The sequence below is a fragment of the Symsagittifera roscoffensis genome, chromosome 2 (genome assembly GCF_963678635.1).
Source record: "Symsagittifera roscoffensis chromosome 2, txSymRosc1.1, whole genome shotgun sequence".
Classification (NCBI taxonomy): Eukaryota; Metazoa; Xenacoelomorpha; order Acoela; family Convolutidae; genus Symsagittifera; species Symsagittifera roscoffensis.
The window spans coordinates 81,387,486-81,409,052 of NC_087063.1; the positions used below are offsets into that span (position 1 = coordinate 81,387,486).

General features: G+C 36.9%; 2 protein-coding genes across 2 annotated transcripts in view; one reads left to right on the forward strand and one right to left on the reverse strand.

Moving 5' to 3' along the window:
* LOC134840472 (uncharacterized) overlaps window positions 1-21,567 on the forward strand; it is an 87,015-nt gene that overhangs the window by 6,366 nt on the left and 59,082 nt on the right. The window lies entirely within an intron of this gene.
* On the reverse strand, window positions 84-10,115 carry LOC134840471 (uncharacterized). Its single transcript, XM_063856289.1, has 8 exons — window positions 9,831-10,115; window positions 9,314-9,357; window positions 8,969-8,998; window positions 8,274-8,395; window positions 6,356-6,548; window positions 3,716-3,844; window positions 977-1,165; window positions 84-328 (listed from the first exon to the last, which is right to left on the reverse strand). The coding sequence occupies exons 1-8, from the start codon at window positions 9,905-9,907 to the stop codon at window positions 282-284; spliced, it is 831 nt and encodes a 276-aa protein (XP_063712359.1). The 5' UTR covers window positions 9,908-10,115; the 3' UTR covers window positions 84-281.

The following is a 21,567-nucleotide window of genomic DNA, read 5'->3' on the forward strand; positions in this document are numbered from 1 at the left end:
TTGTTTTGAAATAGAGAAGCCCCAAAGGGTTTCAGCGCTGGTTTCTCAGGGTTTCAGCGCTGGTTAAAACAAATTCTTCCAAGACAAACTGCCATAATAGCCTGTAGTTCCTTCACCACTTGTTGCAGAGTGACCGAAACAAAATGAATTAAGACCCTTCCTTCCTGCATCTTTATCTTTCCGATACCCCCTCTCGGCAAGCTCATTATTGATAATTGTTTTATGATCATTTGAAAAGTTCACTATTGTTTGGAGAAAATCATCCATCTGGCATCTTTTTTTCATTGAGGACATGAAGGCGACTGTATTGCGTTGTCGTTGAGAATTTCTGAAACACGCAAGTTTTCTTCAAAAAATTAAAACTCTTGAACAAAACGAGATAAATCAAGCATTAGCGACAAGAAAAAAGCACATATCATCAATTGACATGACTATAGAACAGAAGATGAAATACCTCACTACAAAAAAAAAAAAAAATTAAATGTGATTTGAAACATCAGTGCGTAACCCTGACTGTTACGACTGCCCCTCGAAGTTGAAGAAAATTTTTTGCTTAAAAAATTTATAAATCAAGTTTTAGGAATTAGAAAGTGAAGGTCTTTTTTCATTTCGTATTTGCTTATATCCCCTGCTTTTAAAAAAATAAATGGATGAAATAAGCGTATCGCATCGTTTAAATATACCAAATTGTTGACCGACTTTAAATTAGAATGAAGTAATTTACTGATTAGCTGATTAGAATTTAACATGTACCTGAAATTTGCAATTCTCAAATCCTAGAATTTACAAGAAGTCACAGCTAAAATCTGTTTAAATTTAAATTTAGTAGTTTTCAAAACAACTTAACTTTATAAAGAAAAAATTCCCCTGTAGATATTATGGGAAAAAACGTTCCTTAGTTCTATATTTTCAAAATTGGCGTCGATTATTTTAATCTAGATGAAATAACAACATTTTTGTCAACTGTTCGTCTTACTCATGTATTTATCGGCAAAATCTTGTGCGCCAGGATAACCCATCTTCAGTCGCTTTTCTTTCATCATTAGCAACTGGTAGTAATTCTGAGTCGCCCAGTCCAGCTGACAGGTCCCGTCTTCCGGCAATTTCACCCCATACATCAAAGCAGAGTTCCACGCTTCCGTGTTTAGCATATAAACATCGCGCTCTATACAAAAAGTGCTAATTGCAATTTCATAATGCGCATTCAAAATCAAAAAATCTTGCGTTTGTTTTAAAATAGCCTCGGCTCAGCTTTTCATGTGTTTCCTAGATGCTAAAGTATTGAGTAGTTACGTAGCGTTGAAAACGTCCAGGCGAGCATAACGTAATATTTACCCTTCACCCAAAAAAAATTACAAAAATTTACATTAAAAAAAAACTCTTGCAGCAAAATTACTAAATTGTTATGTTCTAACTAAAATACGCCCTTTAAAGTTTTTTGTATTAATCTCTCTCACTTTTGAGAGGCAGAAGCAACAGAATTTTGCTTTTTTGCAAGCAATTAGTTCTTTCTAAGACGTAAAAGACGCAAAAAACATCATTGTAGTTCATTAAGTTTGACAAAAGTTGGGCTATTTTGTCGAGCTCAAGAATTCTGGGCGTGGGGTTGCTTCTAACGTTAGCTTTAATTTTATTTAGTTTTTGCACGTGCAATGGCTCGTTTTATAAAAAAAAACAATATTTTATCAAATTTTACTTTTTTCACATTTTTGATGTGGTTTCTGCCGTAATTTTCAATCCAGTTTGAACTTTGTCGATGTTTGGCCAGGTAAATTTAAACCACTTACATCATTTCTGTTTTCTAAACTTTTTACATCATAACACAAACAAAATGCGAAAAGAGTAATAACCAAATTCTGGCATTTTGGACATGTCTTCCGATGCCGAATGAATACGGGTTGCCAAAAATTTAACCAGACAAAATTAGTTAAAACAAGCCAATGAACTTTTTCAGAAAAAACTCGTGCTCACAAATTTTTAACTTTTAGACAGACTTTGTGTCTCAGGGTTTCAGCGCTGGTTTAAAATTATACGGGCGACCGAAAAAATATTGAATTGTAAAAAAAATTATCTATTTTGGTTGACTTCAGAAAAAAAAGATGAAGCTAAAAATCACTCAGAATTCAAGCGCAATTAGTAAAAGCGGATTTCATTAGAGCGCGACATAAAGTTTCACCAAAACTGATAATTTTTTCTTTTTAGTCAATCAAATTAAAACAAAACTGCCAATTTGAAAAATAACTGCTTAAAAATTATATGCAAACGAGCCTTTTATGAAACCCAGAAAAGTTAAGAAAAACAACGAAAAATTTTGAAAACTATTTTTGAACAAAAAATAGCATTTTTTAAAATGAAAAACAACGTTTTATGGCTCTCCAAGGAAAATAATTTCCACTTCCAAACAACTTTGCTGCAAATTAATTAGAATAAACCTCAAATAAATTTTATTTGGCCACTTAAGAGGCTCATTCTGATATAGTTTTTTCGGCAAATGAACCGGCAATTTTGATTGACTGAAACCCAAAAATTATCCTTTTTAGGGTAAGACTTTGGACTCAATTCAGCAAATAAAAATTCTCCATAATGATTTTGCTAACACTCTAAGCATATTTCGTCTAAACTCTACTAAACTTGAAAAAAATCACAATTTTGTTATATATTTCTTTTCAATTTCCAAATAAGCTTATCAATTCATAAGTTTTTCTGCTTTGTCCTGATAACTTAGGTCTGCCGTGTACCTAAAAATCCAGGTTTGCATGCAAATTGTGATATGAATCAGTAGATTGATTTTCTTCAGTTTATGATGTCCATTTGATTTTTTTGCTACCTATAACTTCTGTAAGAAATTAGAGAACAGTTTAATTTGCCTAAAATGCGTGGAATTTAAACCGGTAGAGAGATATTTTTTTTAAAAATAATAATAAAATTTCAAAAACACAAAATAAATTTGCCAAGGAGCTGACATACGCTAACAAAATTGTTCTCGTGCCAATTGCGAACTGATTTTTCTTATTCGTCAGATGTTATTTATTCGGAAAACGGTGTTCGTCACACGACAGGAATCCTCCTCTAGGCTATCTGCGCTATTTTTTTAAGCTTTTTTAGGATTTTTTTGAAGAAAAAAAACGGTGAGATCATGTCGAGATAGATTAGTGAAGCGTTTTTATCTTTGATCTAAAGTCAACTTAATCGGTCAAAAAAGATGTTAGATTTGTTGTGATTGATAAAAATTTTGAAACGGTTTCGATTCACTGGATGGAGTAAAGTTTTGGTTCTTGACTTCAAAATGAGCAATTTAGGCAATTCAGTTTTGTTCCGATTAGTACCAGAGAATGATTTTGCCGATAATTTTAGCTTCAACTTTATAAAAGAGAATAGTGTTATAGTAAGTACGATAAAATTGGAAAGGTGTAGTTTAATTAAAAAGAAAAAACGACTTTTGCGTGCAAAACTTATCTTTTTGTTTCAGTAAACAAAAAAATCATTTCTCAAGGTTGCTCTGAAGTTCAAGATTGCATGCAAAAATTTAACTAAATTGGCAGAATAAAAAACAAAAGGTTAACAAAAAAAAAACATTTCTCAAGGTCGCTTTCAGTAAACAAAAAAAACATTTCGCAAGGTTGCTCTGAAGTTCAAGATTGCATGCAAAAATTTAACAAAATGCTCTTTCCAACAAAATTGTCTGCTCCAACTCTTTGTAAGTTTTTATACTGACGCATGCAAATGGCCCAGTTGGGGAAGGCGCATGTGTAGTCATCCAGGCCGTAAACATGGTTCCAGTTGAAGTCCTTCTCACCGTAGTCCTTCCTACACACACAAGCTTCGCCTCCTCTTGAACCCACAACTAAACATAGCCAAAAACACAGCTAGGAAACTTTCAATGATTTCGAGGAAATTTTCTCAGCCGTTCCGAGTAAACTCGTGCGTATTGTTGGATTTCAACTTTTTTCATGATTGATTTTTTCGAAAAAAGCACTATCGCGATAAAAAGTATTGTTTCCAAAATTATCTTTAATACTAAGAACTGAACCAAATTCAAGTTGTACTTTTAGACATTTGCTTTTTTCTTAGAAAATTTAACTTTTCCTCTTTCTGTTAATTGATAATTAGGATAAATTTTTGTAATTTTCTAGAGATAGAAAGCAGCTAGCATCGTTAGCTCCATAAAAAATTTTCAAAAACATGGGAATCTTGACTGGGCGTCTTTCAAAACTTCGATGAAAAATGGACCAAAATAAAATAATTTTCGGATTACCTCTTTTAACTTCCCCTCTTTTAATCGAAATGGAAGAAAAAAATAAGTTTTTCCTTAGATTTTTTGATATATTGTTTGGATAAAATTGCAGATCTTTGTATTTCTTATGATTCAAATCATTAAAATACCATGTTTTCTTTTGGAAAATTTCAGCTCTGGCAATTGGACAAAAAAAACTATAAACATAAATCAACCTTTTTCAATCTAGTTCCTTTTTTGAAGTGCTCTCAATTTTGTTGAGAACAAAAGTGATAAATGTGCCAATGTGCTTTTTTGTTTTACTGGTCTTTAAAACGCATTGCACCGGAGATTTGATTCTTTTCCAGTTCCCATTTCTGATTTTCTTTCAAAACTCAATTTGCGAAAGTTGATTCAAAATAGTTTTGTCGTTTCAAACTGCAATAAACCGTGCAAGCATGAACAAGTGATCAAGTTTTAGTTTGTACAACTATTTTTTTGTTTTTACAAACATCTACTGTAATTTCGTGGCAGTCGTAATAATCTTTTTTCTGACGCTAATTCAGTCTAAAAATCTATATTCAATTAATTATAGTTCTTATCTTCAATTAAGAAGTAATTTCTGTCTTTTTATTTATTTTAACAAGCTTTTATCCACAAAATCTATTGCATTTTCGGCCAGCTTGTATTTAAAAATTATCACTGTTATTTTTTCAGCAAATTGTGCAAATAACTTTTTATAACTTTGCAACGTAATGTTTCTACAAAAGAATTTTTTTAGGTTAACTACTCAAATTAAAAAGTTCTGGAATTATGTTGATTTAAACAAGCGGAATAATAGATGGCATTGAGCATATGAACACGCCAAAAGAAAATAAACAATGTGCATAAACAAGCCGAAGTATAAGCCAGCCGAAAATGGGCAGGGCTTTCATAAACTAGTCGAAAGTTCCTTCAAACAGTATATAAACCTGCTAGCAATTACGTAATTTGGATGATTTTGACAATTCTTACATAAACGGTTTCATAACTACAAATTAACATTTCCGTATTTTCGGCTAGCTTATAATGTGGCTGGTTTATACTTCGGCTTGGTTGTATGCCACCGAAATAACTTTTGCAAAAAACTGCAGAGCGTGTTTTTAGATCGTATTATTTTAATGTTTGTAAACAGTTTTTTAAAATATTTTTTTTGGAGAACGCCCTCCCTCAAAAACTTAAGCAAGCTTGTTTAACATCAAGTTTTCGTGCTTGAAAAGCACTTGCGTTCTCATTTTTTAGGTACCGGTTAAAAGTCAGTTCATTTTTAGTTACCGGTTAAAAGTCAGTTCATTTTCAGGTACCGGTTGAAATAGAACTAATTTTTTGTTCATTTCTAAACATGAAATGAGACTGCTCGTATCAGAGCAAAGCCCTGAATATTCCGACTGTCTACAAAGCAGTGTTCGCTTTCAAAAAAAAACAATGACTTTTTCGAAGAAAAAAAAGTAACAAAAAAATTCCATATACAGTACAAAGTGATAGATTTTGCTCCTAGTAACAAATAAATCCTGGCAAATAAGCTTCAACCAATTTGGAACCATTTACAAGATGGATTAAATCTCCGCTTACGCGTCAATTGCCCGAAATATATCACGCGTTGATTGTCCCAAATTGGCCAATATGGCAATCTTTAAACCCCCATAACTCTACGAAATATAATCACAGGTGAAATACGTATTCAAATTTAAGCTCAGGACAACAATATCTTTTGAATGATTTTTTAAAAATCTCCGTCAAAAATCCTAAGTTAAAAAGTCGAAATTCTTCTGAAAAAAAACGCAACCCGAGCAAAAATATTCCGCTACTTTCGTAACAAAAGTCGGAACAATAAATCTAATAAAAAAAGTGAAATGTGAAAAAAGAGAGAAGGCGTTTGAAAAGTAGAGCGGATGTTTGTATGTTACAGTCGCCTTGTCCTAAACAAACTTGGTCAATTGTAAGATGTAAAAATTATGTATGGTGGTTATGGAGTATAAACGAGTTACCATATGAAGCCCAAGTATAAATGACAAGGAAACTTAATAGCAAAACAAGTAAGCGCATTCAGAGTTTTGGTAATTTTGGGCTTCATAACAGAAAAGACCCCTGATTTTGACTCACTCCGGTCATCTGGTTGTCCAGGTTCAAATAAGCCAGCTGTCATGGGTTCCCCCGAGTACATGTTCAGGAAAGGGTTGGATGAATTGCCAAAAAAGCGAACGTAGCCAGTCCAAAAACCACTATGTTTCAGGTAAGCCGGGCTTGAGAGGATCTGATCCTTGTATTCCACCCAGAAGTATTGCCGCAGCTTTTGCTATAAAATAATTTAAACATTGACGCCAGCTTTAGCAAAAAGGGGTATAGAAGCAAATATATAAATGATCAGTTTAAAAAATCAAGAGGATTAAAATAATTTAAAAAGCTGCCAGTATACTTAATTTAGAAACAAATAAGAGTGCTCGTATCAAAGCAAAGCCCTGAATGTTCCGACTGCCAAATAAGGTATATGGAGCAGTAAAAACATTTAAAAAATTAAATATAAGAAAATAAAGCGAAAAAATATATATATTTTTTTTTCACATTTTGAGATTTTTTGAGAAAATCATCCCTCCACGGCATATAAAGTACAGAGTGATAAATTTCGCTCCTAGTAGGTAATCAATTATTGAAAATAAACTTCCTTCAACCAATTTGGAACGATTTCTAATGCGGATTAAATCTCAGCTTACGCGTTATTAGTGCGAAGTATATCGCTCATTATTTGTCCCAAATTGGCAACCTTCAAGCCCCCGTAATTTTACAAAAAATGATCACAGGTAATTTTCTTTCAAACTTAGGCTCAATAAAACAATCTCTTTTGAATGATATTTTGAAAATTTCTTTAAAAATATGTTAAAAATGGCTAGTTGAAGAGTCGAAATTTGTCTGAAGAAAAAACCAGCCGAGCAAAAATGTTCCGTTACTTTCGTTACAAAATTCGGAACAATAACTCGTTTTGATTTCTTTGAAGGACTTATAGAGCATCAAATTTTGATTCTGAATTGTTTTTGTTACGATTTTCAAAGAAAGAATCGCAACATTTGTTCTCGGGATTTTTCTCCTTACAAATTTGTACTGGAAATTTTAATACAGTCTGATACATAAATTAATACTATGAGTTCAAAATTACAAAAGAATACTACTTGCAACCTTTTTTTGTAATACTAGAGGGTTTTGAAATTTAAAATGTTTTTATTTAGTCTTACTGTCATGTTTTTTTTATGGTTTCAAACTATTATGGTGTCAAAATTGGCCATTGCTTCAAAAAGTCAACAATGACTCGAAATTCAAAGCTATTATCATTTCCAATCTGAGCTTTTCATTATTTTATAAATTCAATTTTTTGAATTGTTTTCCATTTATATCACAGTAATTTGAAAGATTGTCTCTGGTGTGAATTTTTATGAGATAGTTTCTTTACTTTGACGATTTTATTTGAGTAGTTTTTGTAGGATGATTTTGAAAACCAACTTTTGTGACGCGAAAGCTGCGAAAAGATCCTGCTCAGAAATCTTTTAAAATTAAACGTAGACATGCTAATTAATCCAAACAATAAATTAACAAGCGCGAAATCTATCATCTGGTAGTTTACGTTAGATGTGGCGGAAGTTTTCAATTTTAAGCTAAGCTTTTTTTATTGTTTTTTAAAATTTATAAAAATTTTGTTCAAAATGTATTCCAAACCATTAATAGAGCTTTCGGTATATTCAAAAATCAGCCTGGTACGAGCAGTATGGTCTGGAATACGATCTACCTCACTCTTGTCTAGCAACGAGGCTAGTTTGATCCAGCTGTTAAAATTTTGCTTTCATTTAATATTGACTCCCATTAGAACCTTAACCAAATAGATTTTAAGGACATTTGAATTCTCCCAATCATTCCAAACAATAAATAATCACTTTGTCCGTTACTTTGTCCAAAGTTCGAACAAAAAAAATAACTCAAAGGCTCTGGCGAAATTCCGGATTCAAATTTTGGTTCCGTGTATCTGTACACTCACATCATCGCCCGGGTTGTCGAAAGTGACTACGGTCGCCCCTCCCTCGAATCCACAAGCAGCCACAGCCTTATCCTGACTCACCGGGCCAAGATCAACCAGCATCTTGTAGCAATGGTCCAGACCTACAATTTCAAACTCATTACCGGGTCATTTCTCAAGGCAGAAATACCAAAAACTCACGCACAAGTTTCCAGCCAATCAATGTCTTTCAATTACTTTTAAGCCTTGACTGATTTTTCAGGACCTTTTTTCTGACTTGAGGGAACCTTTTTTATATTAATTGACTCTTGGTTGACATTTTTCAGATAACTTTGAGGAACACAATAATCTTCAATAAGAAGTAAGGCGTCGTCGTTATGGAATTCAGGCTTGTAATGAGATAATATATTGAAACAAAAATTACGTCGACAAAATATGAAAAATGTTCGAAATTAATTCAAGCAAATTCTTAGTATTTTAGTGATTTATTAGTATTTGAATGCAGGTCAAAACTAAAGGTCGTAAAGTAGAAATAATAAAAACCGATATGTTTGTAATTAAATGTTTTTTCTTAATTAATTTTGATCGGTAATTTGATGAACTAATCAGTTTCACAATGCTGAGGTTTTTGAATTTCCAGCTAATAAAAAAAGCTCGATTTTAAAAGAAAACGCCTTAAAAAATGCCCTGAGATCTTGTTTGGAACTAATACTGACCTTCTATTCTTTCAAATCCGTGGAGACATTCTGAAACAAAACTATAAGCGGTCATGGCTAGTAAACTTTGAAGTTCTCCTCATAGAAAAATTGATTGCACACCGGCAAAATTGAAAAAAAGCAAAAAATCAGTAAAATTAATCGTAGAACGAACGTTTTCATTTTTGAACGAAGAAAAAGATCGCTGTTCGTTATGTTTCTTCTGTGCAACTTGCTGAGTAAAAAATCATCAATAACTCATCTTTGAAACTTAGGGCCCGAATTATAACGACAGTTGTGCGCAATTTGCATTAAAACGTGGCCAATGTATGTTTTACGTATTCAGTGTATATTTTCCACACTTACTTTCAGTACAGGGTAGTTTTGCTTCCTGTTGGAACGTCGAAGACCTGGAAAAAAAAACAGTTTTATTTTAAAAACAACATCTGAGGTCCAGAGTACATAGCAAGTAGAAAAAATGCCCCCCTAAACCAAACAGTTTTGGGAAAAGGTTGCCTCCGCGCTCTTTATCTTAATTCTGGTCCCCGAATTTTCCCAGAACGCCAAACTCGGAGATCTTTAATTACAGCAGCCATTTTCAGTGAACGAGTTTTAGTTTTTTATGGGGCGCTTTTCGAGTAGCTTTTTAAAATCTGAGGGAGTAGCGCTAATTTGGAAAAAAGACAAACACGGTTTTTAAATTTCAAAATTTCGTTGCTGAATGTCAGTCGGCACCGTAAATTTCTCTTGAATTTTGGCAATTTTTTTAAAGCTTTTCAAAAACTCCAATACAGAGCCGCAAAAATCAGTGTAACAAACTTTAGGAAAACTTTTCAAAAAAATATTACAGCCAAAAATAGTACTTTTAACATGATGTACTTACATGATACCTTGCTGGACGCAAGAAGCCATCAGTACGACAGCTGACAAACTAATCGTCATCGAACCAAAATTCTTCATAATTTTTCAATTTTAAGCAATAAGCATCTGAAAAAAAAAACAAATTAAAAAAAAAATTATGTAATTTGTATTTAACTAATGCAAGAGGAAAACCCAGCCAGGATTTTTTTCTATTTTCCAACTCTTCTTGTGAACTTTCAATAAAAAGCTTTTTTTTTAAAATGTTTCAAAGTGTTGTGAGAAATCTGGTCACTTGTTCACGCTTACACGTTTAATTGTAGATTAGAACGCCAAAAACTAATTTGAATGACTTTGGTATCTTGACCTTCGTCTATCTAAAAATACATTGGCACGATAGTCGCTTATATTCTCAGGAGATTTGAGAACACTTCAAAAACTGAACATGTTTGAAAACAAAAAACTTGCTTTATGTTATTTCTGTAATGCAGTGTCCGTTTTTTGAATATAGCTTTTGAGTTCCACGTTTTTTATGCACTCAAACAACAACTAACATCTTTAAAATGCTCAACTCCTAAATAACAAAACTACTCCTAAACTTGAGAGTGGTAGAAACAAAAGCTTGAAAAGTTGAATTGACCAGTAAAGCGTACATGTTTTGCTTGTTTTGCACATCAACTAGTAATTATAGCTTTAAGACTACAGAGGCTTCGAAAAAACTCAAAAATCGAAGCGAAGAAAAACTAAACCAAAAAATGCCAGACTTTCTATCTTACGAAATGGTTTTCCCAATGCTCCGATAACAAAAACTTTGTTAAGATAAGAAAAGATCCTTGCAAAATCATGAAAAATAACCATACTCAGCCAAAATTGTGCAGGATGGCCAGGACTCAAGCATGAAGTTTCAAGATTGCTATGTTGCTTTGAAGTTCTAAAATGCTTTTTTGGCAAAGAAAAAAACTCAGGCGATAGCCAGTAAGAGGAACAAGATTTTAGTGCTAAGAATATCGATCAGTCACCCTATAGAAAATGAGCATGTAATCCCCTTAAAAAGGTGTATTTGAGCTCTTTCTTGCTTTTAACGTTGCTTTGGACTGAATAGCTATAAATTAATTGGTTGTACGTGTTTCCTAAGTCAGTTTTGTATTTTTTTTTCAATTTTGAATTTCCTGTGTTCTGGTTTTTAATTTCTTTACCGGATTTTTCCTGGCTCCTTATGAAAAATTGAAGCCATCTAAGATGGTTTTCAATTGTCAGATTGGCATATAACACTCGGCCTCATTTTGCAGTTGCAAAAAAAAATTTGGAAAAAAGGGTTGGGGTGATTCCTGTTTATAAAACTTAACACGATGGCTTAACTGTCGCTTAAGTGTCTGATGAAGTTATCTGCTATGGCTGCCGGCGCCAAGGCTGGTTTAGGATGAGGTTCCCATTGTCGTTTGCTGGTTCATTGCAATAGTCCGGGCTAACAAGTGCTAGCCTAGTGGCTGGTATAGACACAAGTTTTTATCTTGTTTTGACGATGTAAACGCGGCTCTGTTCATGATCGGTTGATTTGTTTCCTGTGATCCGTCCACTTAGCTGGAGTCTTCGTGGCGTCATATCCTGAATAATCCAATTTTTTCCCCTTTTGGTTGGCTGCGTCTTCTTTGTCCATCGTTAAAATGTCAGTAGTGTTGGGATAAACACCTTGATCAGGCGTTTCCAAAAACGGGTTGCGAGTTGTTGGGCAAATTTCCGTCGCCGACTGAGTGTTAAGGGCTGTTGGATTGAGAGCATGCACTCTCCCGAGAAGACAATGATGTGGGCTGTGGGCTTCAACATCATCGGGCGATGATGAAACTGTAGCAATGGGTCTTGCGTTCATGAAGTGTTCAACTTCGAAAAAAAAATTGTTGAATGTGTCGTCTGTTAGATTTTGGCTTCCTATGATAGCATAGAACGAGTCTTCTACTTATCTTACGAGTCGTTCCCATACGCTTCCAAAATGAGGATTTGCATGAGTTGGACAGTCCTTTACTCAATGCTTCTTCAAGTTCGGCGTTTTTTCCTAGTCCGTCCTCATTGGAAAAGCGTGGCCAAGTTTCCTTCCACGCTGGGTTGAAACCGTTGTGTCCAGTGTATTCAAACTGGACACAACGTTTCAACCCAGCGTGGAAGGAAACCTGGCCACGCTTTGCCAATGAGGACGGACAAGGAAAAAACGCCGAACTTGAAGAAGCATCGATTAAAGGACTGTCCTCATGCGAATCCTCATTGTGGAGGCGTATGTGAACGACTCATAAGAGCAGTGGAAGACTCTCATTCTATGCTACCATTGGAAGACACTCGCACCTAGCCCGTTTCGTGTGACGTATAAACTCCGGCCTAAAACCACTGAACTTTGACTGTTTGGGTTCGGTACCAGACAAACCTGCTTGCTATCACTCAATGGGTTTAAAATTCTCAAACTAAAAATCGCTACTACTGCCTGCCTGGGCTCTAAGTTTACTTTTCTGTCTAAGAAAACTGGTATCTTATTCTCATCAGTTATTATCCTATTTACTTGTCGCTTAACAAACTTCCTGTCTGGGTTCCTAATCCTTATCAGCTTATTATGGAGGTCGATCATCACGTCGATATTCCTGACAAAGTCACACCCCAGGATGAAGTGATCGGAATCATCCAGTTTCTCCACCACGAGGAAACTCATCCATAGGTTCCGTCCTCACATTTGGAGGACTGTTATTGGGGTATTGTTGGCCACACAGTTGCCTCCGCGATTGCCGGCTGCCAATCTTAGGTTTGTTGATATCATTCCTCCCTGATCAAACCCATCTTTTCCCATGCCTTTATCCGCATTACACTGATTACTGCTCCTCCGTCTTGGAATCTTGTTACATCGATCTCTTTTCCATTGGTGTCTAGCAGATGTGCAGTCACATCTGCTTCGTATCCAATGTGTACTGCATCTTGTTCCTTCATGGCGTCATGAAAAATTCTACAGACCTTGAGCTCTTCTCGACCCAAATAATTCTTTCCTATTTGGTCATTGTATGTTGTGACGTAGATCTTGGTATAATTTCTAATACCATCCACGTTTAGCATCATTTGATATGGTCCGTAGACTTCCACCTCACTTCCGTGGAATTTCATTGTTCGAGTGACATCCGTCGTTAACAAAGCTCGCACAGCCCTCAACTCAGTGCGTGGCTCTGCTTGTCTCAAATAATCTGCATAATTGTTCAGATGCATCATGGCGAACTCCTATGATTCAATCAGATTCCTGATTACCTGATGCCCTGCTACCGAAAAGATTGACTGTATTATCCTGCTGCCTTGTGGCATCATCCCGAATGTCTGTCTTAAGTACACATTCAATTTGAGTTCTCTCGTTCTCCAGTTCTCCTTGACCTTTTGTTTGCATTTCCCTTGTCACCAACTTCTGTTGAACTCTACTCAGGGAATCTCCTGCCGCTGCTTTATACTCAATCTTAAAGTCATTAGCTGTGGTCTCAGCCTCTGTTCCACTCGTTTCTTCTAGTAAGGCTTGCATATTCTTCGTAGCCAGCTCCTGTGGTTTCTCCTTCGTCCGTGCTTTCGCCTCGCTCATCAGGCATGCCTTGCTGGCTTTAACGCCTGACTGAGCCTTTTCATGCCTTGGATGCTTGATAACCATCACAGCATCCCAAAGTTAAGGGCCATCTGATTTGAAATGACCCTGTAGGTTGCAAAAAAATTCCTGGGGCCAGATTTTGCAATCAATCTTCTCATAAAATCCTCATGATTGATGTCCGACGAGTCCTCAACTTCAAGGCTAAAACCAATTGCTTTCATGCCTCGTTTTTATGTTGGGCGTGCCAATACATGATGGTCTTAGGAACAGCAATTTGCAGATTAGCTTCTCTTGTCCTTGTCATTCCTGGGCTTGTACCAATTATTACCTTGATTTGCAGGTCCATTGTTAAAATTGACATAAGTATTTTTTTTTACTAGCCTCATTTCATCGTAAGTTTCAATAATAGATCTTCCTTGGACTTCAGTCGCAGCTCTTCCGGCGTTGGTGCATTGGTTGAAACAGTTGTGTAATGCGTCGCTAACATTTTTTTGAGTTCATAGTTCTTCACACCATCAAGGAATTTTAAAGCTACTGCCAAGTTCATCCTTCTGTTTGACTCGTCCGGATGATCACGCCTTCAGCGTATTTCTAAGTCATCCATCAACTTGTCTACGGTTTCATATTCACGTTGCCTGCTTTTCTCAAAGCGCATCATTGCTTGATGTTCATGCACTCCCGAGCCAAAGCGATTCAACAGGATTTCGTTGACTTTCTCAGCGGTGTCCCGCTGGTTTTGCTTTTTAGCCATCACGCATGTACCTTCCAAGCTGCTGGTGAGCGCACTGCATTCTTGTCTTTCTGTCAAGTATTCCATCTCAAAATGCAGTTTCATGACTTCTATCCAGGTATCTATACAGCCGTCAGGTTCATCCTTATAACATCTCGGTTTCTTGAACACACTTTTAGATTTCTGCTTGCACTCACTGGTCACAGACAACCTGTGAAAAAAGTCTCCACGGACTTGTTCAAGGGTTCGACCGCTCTGGCCATTGCTATTGCAACCCGTGAATATCCCGCTGGATCGTTCAGATTTGTTGTTTGAAGCTCTGATACTTCCCTCCTCTACGAGTCGCTGGTCTCAGCTGTTCCCTGGTTCGAGTGATTCCAGTTTGTGGAATCACCTTTTCCACTCACCTGAGCTTCTCGCCTAGGTCGTTCGTTCGAGATTGGCTTACTGCCAATAGATCTTCCTCTGTTATTCGCTGGAATCTTAGGCCGGTGACTCCCAGTGGCGTTGCTGGATGAGCTAACCCCTTCCTCTTGTGGACCCATAGGTTCTTTCTCTGTTTGGATGCTCGTTGAAGTTCACAATCAGCTCTCTGCTAGCCTCTCTCGAGTGTGCTCCTCTATTCCTAGACCCGCTCTTGTTTCCCAGGAGGCCATCCAATCTGTCCATTATGACCTGAGTGCGTCTTTCCATCATCGCGTCTATCCTTGTATCGAGAGTCCCAAGAGTCTGCTCTTGTTGACTCCGAAGTTGCTCCAGGTCAGCCCTCAATTTTTTATCTCTTTCCCCAAGATCCCTTGTCATTCGCGACAAATTCCTGGCCAAGTACTCGTCCGTCTTTTCCTTTAAACGGTTTTCGCTTCTATTAACTTCCTGTCTGCTGCGATTTATTTCCTCCCACAGGCTTTTTCTCTGAACATGAACTACTCTTTCTAGTTCACTCATTTTTATTGATATATTTACTTTCTGCTCACCCATGCTAACCACAATCCTGGTCAAGACTTCTTCCATTGATGCCCCATTGTCCACCAATGCAGTCACTAGTGGTGGCGTCAACTTGTTCGTTCCAGGCAGTTTAGTGCTATTCCTCTCTGGCTCGATGCCCCTTCATAATCCGCCTCTAGCTCCACTAGTGTGATCCCTGACACGACTACCCTAGTCTTTCCTGATTGCATGTCCGAGTTGGTCATTGTCATAAATTCTCTTGAGTGTTGTATTCCATCAAAAAAATGCCCAGAGTGTTCTTGACTCGTTTCGAAAAGGAGGAGGATGTTGCCGCTTTCTCTTTCACCCAATGCATCAAAGTATTGTCAGTAGGTGAGCCTCATACTGCTGATTTTTCAGCCGAAGTGTCGGAAAATTCCGACATTTCCTCTCGATCAAGAATCCCGGTCGAAGTAGGGAAATCGTGGCCTTATTCTACCGAAGTATTTTCACTCGTTAACCTCGTATTCCCATTTAATTCCCTTCCACGTCCCGCCCGATTCTCATCTAGAGTGAAGTTTTGATGGATCTCAGTCTTCTCGGTCCTTTCCACAAAAGGATCATTCATTGATTTCCTTTGTTTCTTCGTTATAAATTTTCTAGAGCTATCACTTAACTTAAGTATCATTGACTTGTCTAGATTCATGCTAATCTATGGCTCTCTAGTGTTCATTCACCTCATTCACTTCTTACCGTTTTAGTTGTCTGACAACTGATAATATTAACACAACGCAATAACCTCCAAAAGTTTTAAGCAACAATTGACCACGAATCTAATTAAATTATCACAGTACAGCGTGTTTCTATATTATGCACAGCAATGAAATGTTATTTTATTGATAAAATGCTAGCAAAGTCTGGTGATATGAGTATCTTTAAAAGATAGTGTACTCACTACCCAATCCAGAACAATAATTATTAAAAATTTAAAAAAAAATAGTTTGCTTGAAGAGGAAAGAATCAAAAATTCTACTTGTATTGCAATTGGTCTGTCGCAATATAAACTCAAACTGGTTTCCAAAGAAACACATTTCCCTGTTTAGTGCCGCACAAAACAGACAAAACTTGAAAGCAGTATTTTTCTCAAGTGGGTGACTATTGCCCCCACCGAGTTCTGTGTTACCTATCTGCCTTCGTATTGCCCGAGCTAGACCTACTAAAACTGTAAAGGCAGCCATTCTTCCAAAAACAACTTTGGATTCTAATCCAAAAAGTCAGCAGGGTCGACTTCTGTTTTAGGTTACACCTAGAGTCGCCAAACTCCCGCTTAGACTTGTTTTGGTTGTACTATGGTCTTTTCAGTTTTTTAAAGGCAATTTTACAGTGCAGTCACTAGTTTCTACTCTTTTTGGTGTGTCTGTTTGTCATAATATCTTCACACCATTCACTAAAGGTCTCGTTTTCGCTTACCTACGTATTAGGATACCTGCGATTGCGTTTTAAAAAAAAATTTTTTAGACCCCTCTCGGATCGGCGTTCAGGGCCGCTTCCGAATTGGCAAAAAACAGTACGCATCCAATTTGCGACCCCTCTGGATTGGCAAAAAAACAGGACCCCTCCGAATTGGGACCCCTCCGTATTGGCAAAATATGTCCCTTCCGGATTGGCAAAACCAAGACCCCTCCGAATTGGGACCCCTCCGGATAGGCAAAAAAAACAGGACCCCTCCGAATTGCGGCCACTCCGGGTTGGCAAATATGACCCTTCCGGGTTGATAAAAACAGGACCCCTCAAAATTGGGACCCCTCCGGATTGGCAAAAAACAGGAGTCTTCCGAATTGGGACCCCTCCGTATAGGCAAAATAAGACCCTTCTGGATTGGCAAATTAGGGTAGCCCGAGACCATTCCGATACAGTCTCAGAACCTATTATGCAAAATCAACTAATTAGGAAGGGCTCGACCTGTCTTCAGACCCCTCCGGATTGAAGTTAAGCTACTTATTTAACAATTTCTTTTAACTGTGACGGGTCTTTGAATGAGCTTATTTCCAACTTTACTGTCGTTTTCTAGGTTCCTTAACCCTTCCTTATTGTCGCTTTCAATTTAAGAGTGACTTATTTAACCGTTGCTACCGTTTGGTAGAGGTATAAGGGCTTTCCAAAACAAATTTTACGAAACGTCAAGGGTCTACCTTCAAAAACCGGTGGTTTTGCATAAAACAATTTAAAAATTATTCTATTCTTGTTTTCTTCAAAAATAATTAGTTTATGTTTAAGCCTACTTAATTACTGTTCTAACAAAACTAAGATGAAATAGATTTGTACGGTTTTTCAAGAGTTTTGAAGCAAAACGTTTTATTCAAATTCAAAAATTTCAAATTTATCGGTTTAGCTTTTTTCCGCAGCTCTGGTCATTTTGATCTAAAATTTTTTGATTCGAGCTCAGAAAGCCTATACTTTTCTAGTTCAATGCAAAAAAACTTGATCTTAGACGTTTCAGTAGAAAAAATTTGTCGAAAACAATGCTATTTGGACCCCTCCGGATTGATGAAAAACTAAATCAAACACTTTAAGTTCATTTTTTTTGGCAACAGGAAGGTTGTTGGCAAACGGGTTAAAAAAACTGTCGATTCACTACTGAATTTTGTCCGAACAACATTTTTTTATCGTCCCAACTCAAAAATTGTGAAAAATTTTCTTTTTTTAAGGCGTTTCGTTTTTCAAAAAACACGAAATTTTGGATATCGGCATACAACTAGTTCCAACCACTTCTGAACTAATCAACCAATTCCACTACTTTTATTAGTGCAGTTACGATGTAACTGGATAATTTAGCGCTTATTCGGTTTTAAAAAGAATCATTATTTCAAAAATCGCGATTTGTGGGGGATCAAAATATCACTATTTTTACCTTAAAATCCGGTCTGTTTACGGTCTATTTGACTGAAAAACGGCATAGGAATATGAATACGAGTAGTATGAATAGTGGTACTAATAATATTGTACCCCTCGGGATCCGTTCAATATCCGAATTAAGGTGCTTAACTACGAAATTTGCAACTCGGTGTAGGATCACACAGTGCAGTCACTGTCGAGCCCCCCACAGACTGATACTTTCTAGACCATAAGGGATTTAAAAAATTGTTAAAGATACCCAAAAGTCGGTTTTGTTGTACTTGAGACACTTCTTGCTGCTCCTTGCACTGCTTGCCGGCTCAGTTCAGTCTTCCGCTCTAACCCCTTGACCGTTCCGGATTGAGCGCATATTAGCAAAAACGTGCTCAAATACTCATACCACCCAATAGTGCGGGCACCAGAAAAAGGCCAAAATTTCGATCGTACGATCCTGTTTGATATAAATGCCTCCAACAACAATATTTATGACAACAACAATGGGGGGATCGGAACACATCTCGACTGGGGATCATTTCTATTGACTTTTTTTAATATTTTTTTTACTGTTTTTCATTATTTTTATATTATTTGTTGACTTTTTCTGAGGTAGTATACTACTTTGTTTTCTTGTATAACTTTAAGTGTTTTTGATCAACTTTCACTCAGGGAACAACGAGACGGTCGATCCTCCCACCCTTCACGATACGTGAATTTTTGGTCTTTCTTGTTTAAAGAACTAAATCAGGAAATCCGGAAGGCTTCCGCGCTCAAAACCACCATTCCGGTTCCTCGTTAAGGGCTTTATTTTGAGCATCCGCTCGGCGCGGAGGTTTTCGTTAACGGGTCTGATGTTCATGATGTTGAAGAATAACACCAAGAGCGCCATAAAACAAATATGTAACATTCGCCCGTAAGGACATACCGACGGAAAATAAAACTAGATTCTAAATCGACTGGCTAGCGTCTTAACACAGCTTCAAAAGCTTTTAACCGTCTCTACCAAAGCCAGTTTAATGTTTGGTCCATAAACATTGCGTCGACAAAGTCCTGACTATTTGAGGCTATCGGCCAAATTGCGCAAAATAACTTAGTTACATGCGAAAATAGTGAGCTCATGTCTGGGTCTCAGTATCTTCAGCCCACGAGGTCACTCCGAAAATTAGGGCGATCACTCAACTATAATCTTACTTTTGTTTTTGCTCAGAAGATAAAAGTCATCAGTTCCATCGGAGAAGGATCAACCCCTTCCCTCAACACCTAGCTTCTCATGTTCTGAAAAACGAATTAGATGTTAATAAATAAATAAATAATTAAATAAAAGAATTGGAACATCTCTATAAAAAGACAAATATATTTCATTTCGAGTCTATCGAGTTTTGAGTCTATCAAAACTGAGAAAGTAGCAGTTTCACTTGTTCTCGTGGCGACTTCTGTGCTTCAAAGGTACACTGTGAAAGTAGATGCGTGTAGTTATCTGTACTCTGGTCGCAAAATCGACATCGGCATTTTTGTTTTGGACTATAGCAAACTTTGTTTTGACAAAGCTTGTGATGGAGTCCATATAACATATTAGCCGCTTATGGCACGGCTTTGAAAACCAATTGGGTTATGCACTAGTTGTTCACATATTCTAGATTTTGACGAGAACTTGGATATTCCATACCATATTTTCCAAAAATAGCCTCCAACTCAGACTAGAAAGTCTGGCGTTTTTGCGAAATGTCGTAGTCCAAACGTTAGAGGGGAGAACCAAGGAGCAGAAAAATTTATGGGCGCTCACAAATGATATTTTTCTTATGTCCACTTTGGCAGCTAATATATTCGTTTGTTCGATACCCTTCTGTTTTCGCTCATTGAAGGGCTGACTGGAGCTGCTTTGAGTATCAAGGTAACTCCTAGGTAACAAAATGAATTAACGAATTCAACTGGGTCTCCGAGGGAGGTTATTTTGTCTGTACGCTTCAGACGACCGCCTCTTCTAAATTTCATAGCCTTTGTTTTCCCGATTTAAGTTTTTGTCGTTGCATATTTTCCAATCCTGTAGATTGCTAATTGTCGGTCAAAAAGTTTGTCCGATTTCAGAACTAGATCATATGCGTAGAAAATACACTTTTTCAATAACTTCTGGTAAGACTGCATTAAACAGAATGAAAAGCAGTGGGGATAATTTATAGCTTGAGAATGCGTTAAAATTGTAAATTCAAACAAACGTTTTCGCACATTTTTGTGCATCTTCAGGTTTCAAAAATTCTAAACAATCTGTATGTAACATTCGCCCGGAAGATACATATCGACGAAAAATAAAACTAGGTCCTAAAACGACTGGCCAACGTCTAAACAGAGCTTTACATGCTTTTAACCGTCTCTACCAAAGCCAGTACTTTTGGTGGTCTTTCCAACATCGGGTCGACAAAAACGTTACTGTTCTCCGGCTTCGACCAGAACGCTCAAATTAACTTAATGACATGCAAAAATAGTGAGCTCATGGCTGGGTCTCAGTATCGCCAGACCACGAGGTCACTCCTAAAAACAGGGCTACTACTATTTATTGAATTATTATTGTTTTTGCTCAGTCGATAAAAATCATCATCTCCATCGAAGATGGATCAACCCTTTCCCCTAATGGCTAGCTTCTCATCCTAGCAAAATGAATTTAGAGGTTAATTAAATTCAATTCAGGTCATAATAAGGAAGCTAAAAGTTTGTATAAAATGATAAAAGTTCCTGTCCCGAGACCCCTCCGGATTCTCGAATCCGGGGTAATAAGACCTTTAACTTCCTCCCGGAAGGCTGTCTTCCATCCTTCACCGTTGTTTGCAACGGCCTTGCAACTATTGTAGCGACACAATAGTTGCAACTCGGAACGGTCTCTGCTATTCCTGTTTTTTTCCTGATTCCGATTCTCTATTTTTCCTTTGTTGTCGTCGTCGCAACTATCGTTGTTGTGTTTTATTTCGGTTTTTTCTCTAAAATGGCCGTTTTTGACGTTTCTTAGAATTGTTAAGTCATCAATTCGAATTTTTAAAATTTATGAATTTCCAAATCCTTCAGCCTTCCCGATTTGTCCAATCGTTCGAATAACGCTCTTATTCCTTCAAAATCGCCAACTCGGAAGGTTCGCCACCAAAAACTCAAAACTGCTGCGTTTGCATCTTTGTCCATTCTGGTCGAATGTCACATACTCCGTGGACAGTCCGGTCAATGTCCTCATTGAATCTCGCAATGTTCGTAAAATTGGTTCAGTGTCATCGAACAGAGTTTACAAAATGCACGAAATTACTCTTATCCGCGTCATATCGACTCACTGCAGAATATAAATGGCATCATACTACATCACTATAGCCTTCAAATTCTTTCATTAATCTGCACACGAGGATATGACCCAAGATAAAAACATCTTTTCTGACTTCCAATGTCAATGCCCTGATTAAAAACTTTTCTCCTAGATTTTTAAAAGATGTCGGTTTGCAGGACAGTCCTGCCAACCAACAAGCTAAAATTATCCTACTATGCTTCTTCCCTTCGGAAATCTTGCTTGTTATTGTCCTAAATATTAAAACTAAGAAACTCTGTGGTTAGAAAGAACAATGAAACAATCTCCCTCTTCGAGAAATTACC

Excerpts from the sequence above, each read along its gene's own strand:
- LOC134840471 (XM_063856289.1), bottom strand. The coding sequence starts at position 9,907 with ATGAAGAATTTTGGTTCGATGACGATTAGTTTGTCAGCTGTCGTACTG. Across the intron at positions 8,999-9,313 it reads AAAACTACCCTGTACTGAAA|AATGTCTCCACGGATTTGAA; the intron begins GTAAGTGTGGAA and ends GTTTTGTTTCAG. Across the intron at positions 6,549-8,273 it reads TCGACAACCCGGGCGATGAT|CAAAAGCTGCGGCAATACTT; the intron begins GTGAGTGTACAG and ends ATTATTTTATAG.